This window comes from Megachile rotundata, chromosome 6 (assembly GCF_050947335.1).
Source record: "Megachile rotundata isolate GNS110a chromosome 6, iyMegRotu1, whole genome shotgun sequence".
Lineage (NCBI taxonomy): Eukaryota > Metazoa > Arthropoda > Insecta > Hymenoptera > Megachilidae > Megachile > Megachile rotundata.
The window spans coordinates 16,874,725-16,892,254 of NC_134988.1; the positions used below are offsets into that span (position 1 = coordinate 16,874,725).

General features: G+C 45.8%; 1 protein-coding gene across 17 annotated transcripts in view; it reads left to right on the top strand.

Annotated features, from left to right (window-relative positions):
* Positions 1-17,530, top strand: part of FoxP (forkhead box transcription factor P) — a 222,937-nt gene that overhangs the window by 18,766 nt on the left and 186,641 nt on the right. For 3 of the 17 annotated variants that reach the window (XM_076532600.1, XM_076532603.1, XM_076532602.1), the window contains exon 1: positions 9,648-9,878. The exons of 1 other annotated variant lie outside the window; for it this stretch is intronic. In XM_076532600.1, the coding sequence (XP_076388715.1) occupies positions 9,849-9,878 (30 nt within the window). In that variant the 5' untranslated portion in view covers positions 9,648-9,848. Of the gene's footprint in view, positions 1-9,642; positions 9,879-17,530 lie in introns of those variants that run through there. 13 more of the 17 variants (XM_076532605.1, XM_076532608.1, XM_076532609.1 and 10 more) reach the window with 8 other exon arrangements.

The window sequence follows — 17,530 nt, forward strand, 5'->3', positions numbered from 1 at the left end:
GCGGTACATACACTCGGGGTTGTAGAAGGACGAGACGCGTGTTACGTACGACGAGAGGGTTTGCAAACATAGACCAACATTTGCGTAGCAGTGTCGCGTATACGCGTACATACGCTTAGCGAGCGCGAAGAAGGATAGAAAAGGGTTCGAATGAGAAAGGAGAGGAGTCGCAAGGTGGGAGAATTTTGAGGGAAGTTAGGTGGGGGCGAATTCCCAGGTTTACGTTTACAACCTTAACTACAAATTCGACAGAGTTAGCGAGGCATAAGGGGGTGGATTGTATCTCGTAAGGGTGGTTAGAGCGGCGTGTAAAAGCCACCCACTCCCTGCTATTCTCTTCCAGTTGTTAAGAAGTCCCTCTGGGCTAATTTCGCTTCTATCTTTGTACCTCTGTCTCTTCTTCTCTCTTCGTTGTCTTGATTCGATCGTTTCAACTACTTATTTTTTCGTGTCCAGATAACCGTCCATCGGATCGTTCGCGTGATGGCGTTGCTTTTTTTCCTTCCTGGACACGTTCAATCCTTTAATTAGAGAAGATTTATAGGGTTTACGTTCGCGCACGAAAATAATATACCGAACGATAAAAGTAGCCGCGCGAAAATATAAATTGCGATGATTCATAGAGCCAACGGTTATTTATCGCGCGGCAAAGTATACGCATTGTACTTTGAGCCGAGCTTTCGCTCGTATGAATTACAAAAGTGTAGAACACACACACACTAACGCGTGCACACACGATTATTAGAATAGCTACCTGTATTCTCCTTTTTTATTTTTCCCACCCGCGGAACTGAAATCTACATAATTTTCAATAAACTGTTCGCTCGCCATCATAAATCTCTGTCCAGCGTTCCGACCGAACGAGATCAAACAATTTCCACGAAACGCTACGGGACGTTTTCCAGTGGACGCCTCGATACGATAAATATATTATCAAGTCCTCTGCATTAATTAATTAATCCTTTCTTCGCGGGATATCTTTCTTTCATAACGAGATAAAGGAATAAATGAGCGAGCCTTGAGAACTCTCCACCCTCTTTGGCGCGCTGAACGCCGAAAAAAAACGAGGAGAGAAAGAGAGAGAGAGAGATTACCCCATACCCAGTTTTGCGGCACGCTCGGTCGACGCAATACGACAAAGCATCGAAATTATTTATAACGGTCGTTCGTTAAAGGGAAAAAACTCTGGAGACCGCGAGTTGTGCGTCGGTATGCGTGAACGAAGTCGAATTCGAGGGTCGACGGATTCGTTAAGAGGAACGAGGCGGATAGACCTCTCGTTTGGCAGAGGTTCTTATCAGTCGCAATTGCATCGTTTCAGTTGCCGGTGCATCGATGGTGTTTCGAGTGGACGCCATAGTTACGTGCTGCCAGGATAATATTGCCCCGGCGTTATTTATAATCCGGCTATTTACCGCGGCCAGCTGCCAGAAGAGCACAATAAAAACGAGAAGTATCCCTCGAGCGGTGTGAAAGTCTATATAAATTTCGTTGCTGTTATACCGGCTTCGTATCGTGTACATGCATTTATTATCTCCGACTCACACCTCCTCGGGAAAGTTTACTCGAAAATATGCTGCGGGTTTGCCTTTGTCCGCTTATATCCACCACTCATTTGATTTATTCGAGATAACGAGAACTCGCTATCGCGGGTGTTTATGCTGCTGCTACTACCCTTTTCCCCCATTTTTCTTTTCACGGATGCTGGAAATATGGATGAAAAAAATAATAAAATATTAGGAGGGTTCATCGTGGGATTATCAACTTCTCCAACGATGCTTCGGAATTATTGAAACCCCTACCAGCTGGATTCGAGCATTTACACCACCAAAATATTCGATCAACCTCCTTCCCTGATAGCCCTTATTATAATTTGGAAAATTTTAACAATTTCATAAATAATATTATCATTTTGTTTTGAAGCTGTAATCGTCGTTAGCTGGGTAGTTTCTTGTTCCTTCAGCCACTTTGCTACCCTTTTGCAACCCCTTTTGCCATCCTTCTTGCGATCTTCTTCTGTAATTGTTCCTTCGGAATTAGCAGTACCTAGAAGCCTTATTAATGATTCGAAGCTTCGGTCTCGATTATCTTACAAGTAATCGAATACATTTTCCACTCTACGTGGTGTAACTTCTTGAAATTATTGGATGAAAATAATTATTATTTTTCATTGTGTTAGATGCAACGCTCACATTTTTAGGAAATACTCCGCTTACAGAGGAGTTAGGAGTCAAGCGACGGGGTTGGAAGCAAAAGCGACTTGTTTGGTCGCGAGAACGTTACCGAGGGTTGAAGCTACGGGGTTGGGGATCTCTAAGTAGATTTCAAGTGGAAGATTTATACAAGCGAGCGATACGAGTTTCACTATCGTAACGTAAATCGGACTTGTATCCAACAAGCTTTAAAACGTTTCCTTAAAACTTTTAATCGTCCTTCGCTGTTCATCGTTTAAAATGATACAAATCACGATGTAATCAGTAGATTTCAGAGTGAAACCATTTGTTCATTGTACATTGTAAAAAGTTAATCACGGCAGAACGCGCTGATTTAGTCAAGTTACAAGACTTTCGACGTGTCGGGAAAGTCACGCGTCGAGGTAACAGTCTAACCGTGGCGCCAGGGGACTAAGAGAAATATTAAACAGTCTTGTTTTCTCGTAAATCAGTTAGAATTTCCCCTCTGGATAAGGGGACAGCGAGGGTAGAGACTTCGAGAGGTGGCTGGCAACCCCTCCGGATCTCTAATGACACCCCCTTCCCAACTTTCATAGCCGCAATTCATTCTTGAACTGATATTCGCGCGAAATTTTCGGCTTTTTAGTATTCACTGGGAACGGTGTCCTGCAAACTGCAATTTGCATACGATTACCTTTGTCCTGTCACGATACAGAAACAAGGGTACAAATCATTACTCGACATGTACCTTAAGCAGATAATACTCGTGTAATTATATTTGCTCCTTTCTTATCCGACTTCCAACGACTGTAGTCACCTTTCTTGGCTAAAGTTCGTACGCTTTAATTCCGTATTTCGTCGAAATCCCAGGAAATCCAGATCGTAGCTGAAAATCGTCCTCGTCTTGTCAGCAAATGTTCTTCTCTGCAGCCTCGCGTTAAAGAACCTGAATGTTGAGCTACATTTAAGGACGTGACTAATGTCTCGATACTGAGAGCAGGTATTTACGGTAGAGCACAAGATTTCATTGGTCGTTCCTGCGTTTCGTGGGATCCATTGTGTCACAGCGAGAGAAACTGAATCGAGGACAAGCGACGAGGCGACGATCAATCTCTTTTAAAGGCTTCGTTAAAGTTTTGTCGAGGATTAGGTGGTCGTAGAAGGCTGGAGAGGATTTAGCACCTTGTCAAACGGTTCGGGGATCTCAGAGAAAACCGTGGCTCCCGTTAATTTGTCATTCGGGAGATCCTTCGCGTGTTTCTCTCTCGACCGTTTGCTACTTCCCGTCGATAAGAACATTTTCGTTTCGCTTTGTCAAACGGGACACAATGAGACCGAAACTAACGCCACGCCTTTCATTGTGCCTCGTTCTACTTCGGTTCCGTAATACGGTGTATCCTCGAAACCATAAGTTGTTACGAGCAGAGGGTCGAAATTGTTTCGCGTACGTTAATTAGGTGGCTGATCGTTCTAACAGCTGGAATTCGTCTTGTTACGCACTTAAAAATGTAAAAGAGAAAGAACCGGAATGGGAGAAGAGACAGTAGATTCCGTTGGTATTCGAGCAAAATGCCGAGACAGAACTGACATCCGGATAGCGGCCGGAAGAACAAACGTTGAAAAATGGAGCTGGACAGATGCGAGTATTATTTACCCGCTCGTGCATACGTTCGTCCCGATGTCAGCACTCGCGGTTCCCCATTGTTCGAAGACTTTTATAATTGGAGAGAGACGGTCAGTCGCATTAATGCGTCCACGAAGGGCCGGTACGACCAACTTTTCAATGGAATCATAATTACGCGCCTGCTAGATATTACATTTCTCTTTTCCTTTCACCGCGTCCCGTTACTCTGCGTCCCTTTTCCCTCTACGCTTTGTTACTGCTCATTTTTACAGTTGGCGTTTTCTTTCGAGGTTTTTCACCGTTTTTGTCCATTCGATCAGCAGCCTCTGTACGACGAAACGCGAAACACGAGGGGTCTATAGAGACCACTGAATATTCGGATAACGCGCAAATTCGACTGTTTCGCGTTATAAAAATATCAGAATTCGAGAAGCAAACGAACCACAGCGTTAACCGCAAGAACCGGTTCTACGATGGAATAATCGTACTTTGCAGTTTCGTCTTCGCCGAGCGAAAATCGAAAATGAATGTACAGCCGCGGCCACGGTGCTGACCGTTCGTGAAATTTTGTCGAGAAAATATGGTCTTTTCCGTTGGTCGGCTGACATTAGCGGAAATAAACCATTATGAAAATGTTCCGTAAATAGAAGCATGACCAAACGTGCTGCGGTTTTCGGGGTCTCCACCTTTTGCCGTAGTCGGTTTCGACTTTCAAGAGGGTGGCGCGGCTCGACTGGGAGGGATTATAGAGCTTTGCCAGGATATCAATTATAACCAGAAACAGTTATTCTGTGCACCGAAACCCTTTTCCGCCCCTTTTCCTACCCTTCCTCCTGCACCGTTCCGACCATTCCTAATCCTCTGTAAATTATATTATTTTCACTGTTTGTTTACCGGTCTCCCTATTCTCTTCCCTTCTGCGCAGGATTTGCGGCGACTTTCCGGCTTTTACCGGGTCTCAGTCCCCTCTTCTCTCTCTCTTTGCAGGGACTTCCTATTAAAATCGTTGCTTCGGATGCCGTTTACCGTAGAACTCGTTATCGTTACATCGGGAAGCGATTCAATTTCTCAAAGGGGATCGATCGAACAACCACCGAAGACATATTCTTATTCGTTAATTGCTTCATCGTCTCGAATAATATCGCGCGTATGTACGCGAACGAGTTACATCCCCTTTTTACCAGGCCTATTATGCAAATAACCGTCGTGTAGCCCGTGCAAAATTATGTACATCGTAGCTATCGAGCCAACGACGTTGTTCGGTGTCGCGTCAAAATCTCTGCGTTCGCCGAAAAATCTTGCGGCTCGTACAATTCTTTCCACGCTACACCCTTTAACGCCCTTATTTCCCCCGGTGCCGGTGTTCCCGGACACGAGTAGCGGAGGCCCTATTATGCAAATGTACCAGGTGAAACGGCCTGGACCTAGCTATGATCGTTCAGAGACAACCCCTTTCCTCCTTTCCTGCGGGTGCAGTTTATACCGTGAACGGGGTGCTTGAACACGGAGGGTTGACACGGGGAAACACGACGCGTGCTCTTTTAAGAAGTCGAGCTGTTTCGAGAATCGTGTCATCTCGATTAAACCAGGATTCCGTCGAAGATCCTGTATCGTTTAATCCGCGACAACGATGGCGGTACATCTACCTATGGAAGCGAGATTGCAGTCGAGATCTTCCGATATCGATGTACGAAATGTACATTTGCACTTATGATCGCTCGTACACGTACGGTTGTTCTCAATACGCCGATCGAATGTCTGCGCATTCCACGAAGATCGGCTGGGACACTAAGAGAGATTGGAAGAGTGAGAGAGAGACAGGGGATGGGGGTGGAAGGCACGTGCGAGTGAGAATTCGCTGCTAACCAGTCGGTGGGAGTGTTGTTGGGGTGATAGCGGACGGGGGTGGGTGTTTACTTTTGGTGTTGGGCAAGTAGCGCCCGGCATGCATGGTTCCCTCTGATAGCAAACACTGAGTATCGATCAGTATGACTCTGGTAAACAACTATTGTAGAGTAGTATAGTATAGGACGGGTTTTGTCCCCTTCGACCCCCCGCTGCTTCCTCGCTGTCCCATTCCATGGTACCACTGGACACCCCTTCGCTCCTCGCAACCCCTTTCGTTCTCTCTGCCAGCCCTGCGTCCACCCATTTCCATCCTCAACAACTCCGTCGTGTACTCGCGATATGCCTGCTTACGTGCCGACCAGGGCCGTCCTAAACCAAGAATCTTTCGAAGACTGCTCTACTAAACAAGCAAACCTTCCATGCCGAGCTAAAAGAGCCATCACCTCGCGGCAATTTCAAAATTTTTAACTTTTTCTCTCGAATATTGTACTTTGTTATTCCGTGTTTGGTTAATTATGATTTAAATTATACTCCGCGGTGTTTTTCATTGTTTTATCGTGTGATGAAAGTATATTGGACCGCGGTAAGTGGATATAACCGCAGCCTTACGCGGTGAGGTCTGGTTAAGTAGATCCAGACGTTAGCGGTCAGACCACGCGTAAAGAAACGGATAGAGGTATGAAGTAATCCTTATACGATGGCTCAGTTTTCTTTTAAATAACCCGATTAATGAATTTTCGAAACGTGTCGAGTGCTCTTGAAAGTTTACTCTTAAAACACGCTACGAAACCTTTTATCGAAACTCCGAACTCGCCAAGTTACATTAACAAACACTCCGGACGAAGCTTATAAAGAAGATAATGTCTATTTTATAGAACGGTGCGATCAAGATTTTCGAAAAATTAGCGGTAAGACTGAAAATAAGTACGTCCCTGCAAGCGGATGCTAATCATCTTGGCGAAGGGTGTCTGAAATTGTCGCCCCATCGCGCAATCCCCAAGCTCGACAACCCCTGCGACTCACCCTAACGGCTCGCTTAACCAAACAACCTTGATAAATTATGCAAAAATCAACAACACTACGAAATGCACCTCCCACACAACCTGGATAGATCGAGGGGTTGTACAGTGCAATCTTTGCACCGTGGTGGGAAACATTTTTTTTTCCAACGGTTCTCTGGAAAATTATGCAATTGCTGTGTTAAACGCAGATCGTAATCTTCTTAATACATGCCTGCATTTCACGACAAGTGCAGAGAGGAAAAAAAGTGAACGTATTCCCGTGTTATTTTCCTCTACTTTTTGCCAATCGTGGCTTAATTCTGACGCATGAAATATTCGAGCGGACAGAGGATTAATAATACGATTTTTACCGATTAATAAATGCATAGCAATTAGTCAGCAGTGATTCACTGGCATTTATTGCGACCGATGTAATTTTATCAGAAATTTTCAGCGAATGTAGTTTTATTACCGTGCGAATGAACCACATTAAGCGTTTATGCCGGTCGTGCATTGACGCGAACGATGTGTGACCCGTGAAATCCGCGAGCCAATAAATGAATATAACCCACGCGTGAGAATAAAATCCATCGCTAAACTGTGCAACAGGTGTTAGAGGTTATTGATAATCTTTTCATCAGAATGACGGTGTTTGTGCGATATTTCGCCGAATATCGAAGTTATAAAGCGGTGACGATGCTCTTTTGCAGAAGCCTCTGTTTTGTCGCGTTTCACAGAGATTACTTATTTTCTCGTTGATTAACGATCGATCGTTTCCTTTATACATTACGCGTTCGATTGGTCTTCCGCATTGTGACGTCATTATAATTATTATTGACACCGAAGGGATAAAATTCAATTCTATATTAAATTCCACAACGGTAATTCGCAATGATAGAAACGCTGTTTAAATACCGACGATAATTTCTAAAAAAATATTCGATGTTGAGCAGGTATTTCGATATGTAATCAAGAAATAACTGACATGCTTTTCGCGTACTATTTTATTGGAATGGAAATTATATCCCGAGTCTATTTATTGCCCGCTTCTTGCTACCTACGCTTCCTCTTTATCTGCTTTCTCTCGGCATCTCTCTTTCTCTCTGCTCGCCATTGAAGGTTGTTATCAATACCGCAGCTATGCTCTCAGCATTGTGCAACTGTTTGGTCCCGTGTCGAGAAACAAGACGAACAACAACAAACAACAACAAACTAGCCGATGCGAAGTCTCGCGTTCTCACCCTCTCCGCCCTTGCTTTCCGCGACCTGCTTTCCCCACATTGTCCTCACCCTCCCATCATCCGCTATCGCTCCGATTATAACCATGACAGTTTCAATCTTGTGTACCATACGTTCCTTTCTTCGATGTGTGTCTGTGTCTAGTACAACTTTCCTCGAACTCAAACAACATCTGTCTGCATCAACTCGTTTCGTGCACCGGCGTTCTTCAAGAACGCGAAAGAAGACGTTCCTGTAATTTCCACAGCTCGTACCCGATTGTATGCATCGTGAATGAAGGGTATTACGAATTGATGACTATCTGGGACAGTCTACGGGCAACAATGATGAATTGCGACCGATACGATGAATGCATCGGAGTAGATCGTCAGCTTTAGTACGCCTTAGAACTAAGTCGAATCGATAGCAATAACAGAATAGAGGCACGTATACTCTCCAAGATCGAAATCGATACCTTTAACCCTTGTCTGGGCAACGTACTCGAGTAAGTTTCCGAATCTTTGGCAGGGATATTGTCCCAAAGGGTAAAAAATTAGGGATTAGACAGAGACGTAAAACGCGTAGAAACTTGTTAGAGGAAGTGTAGAAACAGTTAGTCGCGGGGTTAATCGGTAAGTCGGATAGGAAATATCGCGACTGGAAGAGGTCGCGATACAAGATCGAAGCGAGTCGAGGATTGTTCTAATCAAAAATGCATTTACGAGGGTAACCGGTCGACGGAATATATAAGAGGACGCGGGTGACAACGAGGAAGAGGGACACTGACAGAGAAAAGAACGACAGACATCGAGACACAGAAGGAGTTAGGTAGAAGTAGCGAGTGTTCGCGGGCGAAGCGTGTCCGAGAGAAACGAGGAACGGTAGTATAACGAGGAACGAAGAACGAACGTACGTTTAGACGGTGGGTGTAAGAGAGAGGCATAGAAACGACGCGGGAGGGATGGAGACAGAGGGAGCGAGTGTGAGTGCGCCGACTCAGTAGCCGCGTGTTCGGTGCGGCCGTAGGGTTTCGCGGCCAAGCGGTGCCGAGCGTCGCACAGTCGCGACGGCAGCCACCGGCGCGCGGTACCCCTTTTTCTTTAAACCACACTCTCAATTCCGTACGGTTCAGCGCACGTTTCCTGCGTCGACAACAACCACGACCACCACGAGGATAAAGACGAGGACGCGGACGAGCAGGACGCTGGTCAGTTGAGATATCGAGAGAGGGCGCCTTCCGTCGTTACCACCACCACCAACCACCACCACCACTACTAACTAAGACACCATCACTGTATATCACCACCACAACCACCACTACTACTACCAACCCTTCAAACCCTCCTTCGAAAAAAGTATCGCGCAGCACCTTTTACGAGGACTATCGCTCGCGCTGACACCTATCGTCCTTTCACTGGCCCACGATAGACCGCGTCGTCGTCGTCATCGTCGTCGTCGTCGTCGTCGTCGTCGTCGTCGCCGTCCTGCGTTGGACGCCCGCGCGTTTCCGCTCGAAAGATCGGTACCGTCGTTCTCCCCGCAGAGAGACACGTGGCGCGGCGCACGCGGACAATCCTCGAACGGAAACGAGACCGACAAACGAACAGATATTTAGACGAGAAACAGATAAATAGATAATATCTGGCGGCAAAAGTCCAGTGGGATAGGAGAAAGAGAGAAAGGGACACGAGAGGGGAGGGTGAGAAGGAGAGGGACGAAGGAAGAAGAAGGGGTAAGGCAGAGGAGAAAGGTAGAGGAGGTGGCAGAGGGACAGAGAACGAGAGGGGGTGGGAGGGTGAAGAAGACGGACGGACAGGGAAGAAAAGTAGGAATTACGAGGACGAAGACTGTGGAAGATAGAGAAGAAACGGGTAAAGGGTCTTCTTGTGTCTTCGTTTCGTTTCTTCGGAAAATACTCTTACGAAGAGAAGGACGGAGGAACAAGCGACAGCCACGAGCGAGACGACGAGGAGGAAGCGGGACATGCTGGAACCACGCTGGAGACCCGTCCAGGTAGAGACTTACTCATCCCGCAACACTTCTTCCGCGTCTTCACTGCACTGCTTATGACATCTGATGTCTGATTGACTGCCTGCCTGCCTGACTACCTGCCTGCCTATCAATGATCAAACACAATCGTATGGTTGCATCTGCCTCATGCACTCTCTTTCTCGCCCTCTTTTTCTCTCTGTTTCTCCGTTCGTTTGTCTCTTTTGTCTCATCATTCTCTGCCGCTTGCTTCATTCACCGTTCTTTGCATTGCTCTTACTCAATGATGATCGCCACGTGCCATCGACGAGTCCCTTTGCACGCTGTCGTTACCAGAGAGAGAGACTGTTGTTCAGTTTTTTTTCCAATCATTTGCATCTATCGCTTCCTTCTCGCTGGTGTGCGTGTCGCTTTTGTTTCACCCTTTCCCTCTATTTGTTCCATGCTTCGAATTGTTTCGTTTTTCTCTCTTATTTTTTTTTTCATGGAGAATTTAACGTTTCCTAGCGTAATCGTAGGAGTAGAGTAGAAAGTATAATGGGCCTCAAGATGCACGCGCAGATACGGTGTCACGATATTTTGTCCCGTCATCGATTTCGAGTAATATTTATTTGGCTGGAGACGCGTATAAATAAGTGATCAGAGATAAAATTAACATTCGGTAACGCCACATTTTTAACGACGAGAAACGTGGCTTTCAATTAACGAACGAGGTCGTTACGGGAATAGAATAAACGAGAGTGAATGTTAAATTATTTGCATAAAGAATCGATTCTGAAAACCGATCGATTATTCTGCGAATGGATTCGTTAGGAGGATACCGAGTCGCGGAAGTCTGACGTTTCGATAAAATCGAGCTTAGATTTCTCGTATTTCGTCATTAAGCGACGTTAGAAGGTGTCTCGTTATAATATGAATAAATGGCCCTTTGCTTCGGGATTTTCTGATTGATCTTACGTCGAGCGGGCCGAGTGATATTCGTGGAAATGACACTTTAACGATCCTGACAAGACAAATAGGTGCATCGGACAAGCAGAATGGTGGGTCAAATAAATCTCGCTACACGGTTCCAAGATTAACTACGTTCGAGTAACTAAATGCGTACCTATCTTAAGTACAGAAATCTTTCCGACAAAACACATTTTTCCTAAAAATAATCTTGGCAGTAACGAGTTGCTTTGACTTTGCCTGGAGATTCGAACGACGTAACGTCACCGGGAAAATCGTTCTGTTATTAGCTCGATTATTTCACAGGATGTTTAACGCTGTCCCAGCCTATAGGGTCCCGTGAAACGATAAGACAATCTCTAATACCGGAAACACGCGAGGGTTAAACACGACGTGCATGGTTGTTACAGAAATTTAGCGAAGCACAATTAACTCGTAAGAAATTTTTCTCGATTGCTGATTTTGTGCATAGTTGCTTGAGAGGCATCGAGAAAAGTAATAAAATAATTTGTCTTATTTATTCGTAAGAAATAAACGATAGCACGAGTAAGCTAACGCGTTAGATGTAAACGTATTATATCGTCGAAAATTGATTGCATTTGACGAAAACTCGGTTGAAATTGCAACCGGAAGATCCATTAGCGGTAACGCACCGGTTCTCCTATTTATCCAAGGGTACCCGACGAAACATCCTAGGTGGCATCTAAGCTCGCTATATTCATTCGGTAATGGCAGTTACGCTTCAATCGAAGAACGGTTCGCGTTACCTGGGAATAGAGGTGATTTTTCTCGGAAGGATATAGTCAATGGGAGTAGACGAAGCTATGGGAGGATGATGGTGTACCAGAGGGGGGTGGTAGGTACGAGACTGCAGAAGTCCCGGGGTGTAGAGTAGGTGGAACAACGCAGAGACGGAGGCGGTCCTACCCTACTTGGGGGCGTTAAAGAAGTAGGTGGGGTTGGCCACCCCCGCGCGTCAACCCTTGCACCCCCGCATCACCGAAACCCCTGTGGATCGCCCGGTTCCCTTCGATCCCATATTCGCCAATCAACCAACCCACCCTGCTCTTCTCTATCCTTTCTCCTTTTCTCGTCTTCGAGTATTTCTCCAAGGTTGCCGGTGCAGCCATCTGCTTTCGGTCCTTTCTTTGGTTGACCAAAGATTTCGTCAAAATTCAAAGGTGGCTGTTCTCTGACAGCCTTGGAAGAAGCTTGGACTCGCACGAGGAGGACTCGCACGATAGACGCATAGGGGAAAGTGGTGGAAAATCTGACACGTGTTCTTCGTTCCGAGCATTCGGATAATCGGGTACCATGGTTCCAATCGATTCGACGTGTTATTTCGTGGTGTCTGGTGCGCGATACCGCCGGTCCATCGTCGATGACAGAGCTGGGCATTACCTGGCAACGATTCGAATCACTGTCACGCCTTCCTCGTCGCATCGTCGAAGGTCCAGATCGGGCCAAAGGGTGTTGCTTGTCAATCGTGGTGTATATTTCGCGTCATCCCCGCCACGCTCTGTGCTCGCCCATCTTCTCGCCTCTTCTGCCGCCTCAGACACGCGCGGGTCTTTCGAGTGTACGTGCACACACGTTCCACGCATACGTGGCAGGAGCAACGGTGGCGGGTGTGTATGCAGCCGCATAGGATGAAGATACATACGGTACAGTGTACCAACACAGTTGTGCCACTATAACCCCCGTTTTCGCGCTTGCTTGGCACGGCACAGCATCCCTCTTCGGCTACTTCCGGCCAGACCAGGCTCCGCCCACTTTTATATTAATCACGTCTTGGTTCGCTCCTGGCTTCTGTTCTCCATCTTTCTTCCCCGGTGAGCGATTTCCTACCGTGGACGCCTGGGAACCACACCTTTGCCCGTTGGCTTATTCATGCCCCAGGTTTGCGACTCGAGCCTCCGTACATGTATATTTTTTTCCTTTCGTTGCCGTTCCATTGGAGGATACGGGCCCATAATGCATTCTTCACGCGCGAACGATGCTGAACGATACGGCTGGTACCAGTTATCAAAGCTGGAGGATCCACCTGGGTTACCGTTATCAATTTGGCTAGACGCGGTTTCCGATAAAATATATTTAATCAAATACGAAACTATTCTGCCACTAATGCAGAGAGAAAATCGCACACCTCGATCCTCGTATTCGCTACTCGCATTGACCATCGGATCTCTCTGTATCCTTTAAGCTGAAAATAAATACTATTTCCCGAGTGATTCAGCGGTGATTTTCCTGAAACTAAGCCAGCCCACGTTTTAACAATCGTATCGCGCTACGAATCGCGTTTCCAACAGAGGTATCCATCCGGATTCATAATATGAAGACAATCACTTCCTCGTATTGTTACAGTCGCATCAATTTTGATGAACGCTCGAATCAATGATGCGTTCGATAATGTTTCCAAAAGTTACGGATGGTCCACGGCGTGTCGTATAGCGTAAATTCCCAGCTAGTTTATAACGCGTCGCTTTTTTCCCCTGGCACTCCCGAAGGGGAGTCGTAGCGCGATATTTCACGAATCGTCGTGTCCTCGACGGCTCGAGAGTAGTCGAAAAAAAAGTCGGAAAAAAAGGCGAGCGATTCGCGCCACCGTGTAGGTGACTGCGACGTTCGTGCGTTCCGAACACGGTGTGCCAGAGTAATGAATAATAACCAGTTATTATTGCCAGGTCGAGCAATAAACACGCAGCTCACAAACACACCACCTCCCTCCCCTCTAGCCGCAATAAGGGTTGTCACGCATAGGTACGACATTTGTTTCCAACCCGGCGTCGAGTGTGCACGTTACGAGCACCACCTTTCTACAGATATTGGCTCCATTGTTACGCGTTGTGTATCGTGACTGCTTCTCCGCCACTTTCGCGATCTACCGATCCTCGTGCCGCCTATCATCCGTCACAACCACTTCACTGCCACTTCGCATTGTCCTCGTCGATTCTTCAATTCGTCGCGATCGTTCGTTTTTTTTTTGCCTTTATTGTTTGCTTTCCGATTTACCTTGAACGCGACTAACTCGTTGCAAAGCGTTTCCAAGATCGTCAAAATATTAAGGACACGAATTTACAGCGATGTTTTCCTTCGCGTTTCTTTTTGCATTTATTCGACTATGCAAGTTTAGAACCGTCATGACGTTGTTATCGTGACTCTATTTAGTATGCCAGTTTTTATTCCTGATTAGCTACAATGTCTATCGCGTTTTGAATAGAATTACGAGGCCAGGCGAAGGTGAAATTGTGTCGCAAATTATGGAATCGCGGCAGAAAGCTGCACGGTATCGACACGACCGATATCGATGGTTGGCACTCGAATTTCGTAGAGGTTGGTTCATTTTGTCGCGATAATACGCATTCCATGTCATTCCGACGGCGCGTGTACGGCAATACATCATCGCCCCCGCGACGGGTATTTGTCAATAGAAACAGGCATCGACGCCGCAACTGCGGCAAGTATACGTCAATATACATAACGACCGCCTGTTGACTTGTTACGTTGTCGAGTACCGCCGATGATTCGATGATTTGCCGATCCATGACTGCTCCGTGTCAAATATGCCCCACGGTTGTTCTCGTAGCCGCGTTAACACGGGAACGCCGGCGGCCGTTCATTTGCGATCGGCGCACTAACGCGATCTCGTCGTTACATTAAATTATCATCCAGCGATTGCGATGTACCGAACGGTTTGCACGACGAACTCGTTATAACAAGATCATGGCGTCGCCTCGACGACAATTTCCCAGATATCCCCGGTGCATCATGAATAATTCGAGAGCGTAAGGCTATCAATTCGAAAGCGGATCGTTTCGACGTCGATTAGGAATTTCGGTCGAATTGTGACGTTTCATGGAACACGCTGATAGAACTTGCTTTCCGTTAACATTTTCCATCCATTTTCTCTACTCCTCTGACAAACATTTTATCGCTTTCAAAGAGACGCTTCTTAGACGGAGGATCATCGAGACGGTGATGATTTAAAATTCACCTTTTTAAATTTTCTATTCGAAAATCTGATCATCTAATTTTTATCGGAGTACTTACTCTGAAATTTAAAGTATTATATTTGCCTACACAGAGCCCCGATATCTTTTCAATATTGATTTACACTTTTTCGCAAACATCGCGTAGTTTCTTTTTCCAAAAAGAGAAGAGTTTCCTCGTCGATGTCATTGTGCGGAAGCAAGAGAAAAGTACCAGAATCGTGGCGCACAAAGGGCATTTCGCGTTCCCTATGGGACACCGAGTAGCGATTCACGGGGATGGGTTTGAAAAAAAAGCCGATCATTATCCACTCGTTGTGCATTGGTCGCGTTACCCGATGCAACCTCGTTTGCCGCGTTCTCCTCCACCATAATAGAGATTCTACGCGATGCTGGACATCGAGAGCGAGCCGTCGTATTAAAAGCATTCGTGTTTGAGCTGGTGATCCCATCGCGTATCAATTATTACGCAGATTTGTACACAAAGGGGGGCACACGGCCTATGCGTCGGCCAGATATAAACCGCAATAATCGTCTGCACGTAGTGTCTTGTAATTTGAATCGTGCCTCGTCTGTTGACAATTTGTCTACATAATAAAACCTTGGGGTCTGTACGCGGTGTATCGGGTTGGCAACTAAATTTGCATTATTTTTTACCTGCTGAATTATTTATCGACGCGCGAACTGCTGCGGTGAAAATGCAGTAGATTGAAAATTTAATGGCTAAAGATATCCGACTTTCAAATTTAGAATTATAATTATCGATTTTTAAAGGAACATTATTGTTAGACTTCGAGAAGTTCTTATTAATTTATAGAAGATTTTTATCGAAGGAATAGCATCGAGATGAGAGAATGTCTCTTCTTTGACAAGAACAGTTTACCCACATTTCACGTCGAAATAGATGGTAATCTGTTTGGTGTATAATGGAACGACGTATTTCCTGATATAACTTATGGAGGCACGGTGAGACGAACCGGTCGCGTGTACCAGTGCCGACGGCATGGAAACGAAAAGCGTTCCCGTCGACTTCCAAGCGTTTCATGCAACTGCACCGTAATGAAATTAAAACACGGGGTGTGGTGGCGAGCCGCGATAACTTTCGAAGCACCGATTAAAGTGCGAGAACAGAAGTGAAAAACTGGCAACATACGATGAAACTCCGCGAAAGATTGCACCTTATTCGAGGAAAAAGAAATCTCGCATAAAAGAAAACAGTGACCTGACACGAAACAGATATTGAAAACTGGCGCGTTGTCAGCGTGAAAACTTGGTCAGCCTGTCGCGTTAGTGGAAAGAGTCGATCGTGACCAGACCATGGAGGCTCGGTTACGATGTATCTCGTCGCAACAACGCCGGAGTGACATAATAGAGCGACATTCGCAATCCGTAGTGAACTGCGAGCGACGGCATATCAAAATGTAGATCGGTCTTGTTTGAATTCGCGGTTCTATCGTGAATCAATTATCGCGCTGATTCGTACACAACGGGGATCGCGACGAAAGCTCGCGCGTGAAGGACGAGGGACATAAAGAGGGATACGCAAACAGCCATAGAAACGTATATGCGTGTGATACGGTCGTATACGTGCGCGTATCGGTGGTTGTTCACCTGCATTGTTGATGCGTACGCAAACGTCATCCGGACCTTGCACTCCAATGTAGGGTTTCATCATTTCCGCGCAAATGCTTCTTTATCGTCGTACACCGATTGCATCTTTCCTTTTTTTCCCCCTGATACTGCGCGCGATAATCATCCCATCCAACTTCGCCCATTCGATGAAACGACGTAAGTTCATCGCCGTCGCGTTTAAAGAACGGGATATTCAGCGTTGGTTAAATCACCTATATTAACCATAAAACGGACGAGTCCTTCTGGAAACGTCATTCCCATGGTGAACGTCGGGACACTTACCACCGACTGTATCGGTTCTTAAGAGACAACGATTTTTTTTTGCCTTCTCTCGGCGAGACTTCGATCGTAAAAGTTTAGAACGCTTTAGAGGAATATTAAAACTTTCCAAAGGTATAAACGAGAAGCTACTCGGTAGAGATTAAAGTGCTTATTATTTTGTTTTCCTGCGGTTTCATGTGTTCATAATGTATAGATTGTTAAGAGTGAACCGGTTGCGTAACACATCCAACCGCGTACTGAAATCTAATTTAAACGAGTCAAAGCTAACGAAGAGTTGTTTTCGCGTGGACGCGTATTTATAACAGCAGACTCATTTCGGAGCTGGTCGACTTCACTCTTTCTTCCTTGAGTCATCCTCGGTTTCCTTTGATGATCCGTTCCGCTGCTTCGGAATATAATTATCCGAATTATTATATAAAACGACGAGTTCTTAGAATCCGCTTGGCTGTGCGTATCGGAGCTATCGATTCGAACCGGGTAACTTTGCCGTAATTTCGGTATGTCATAAATCAGCGCGCGTTTCTTTGCTTTGTATCAAAAAATGACGATACACATGTATCTGTAGAGTGTACAACCGTGTCAGCGAGACAAACGGATGACGATATCATCTCCGAGCTGATAATTCAGCACAGGAATAAATAACTACTAGCGCCGTGGAAAAATTATTACAACCTAAACTGTCTTATCAATCTCCGTCTCGATTGGTCGTCGTTGATAATCAAAGTATACCGTTGTTTATGATCCTCGACAAAGAACTATTTTCATCCAGTTCCATCTTGGATTTCGTCGCGAACGAATCGAATTCGTAGCTTTCGCTAATTTCGA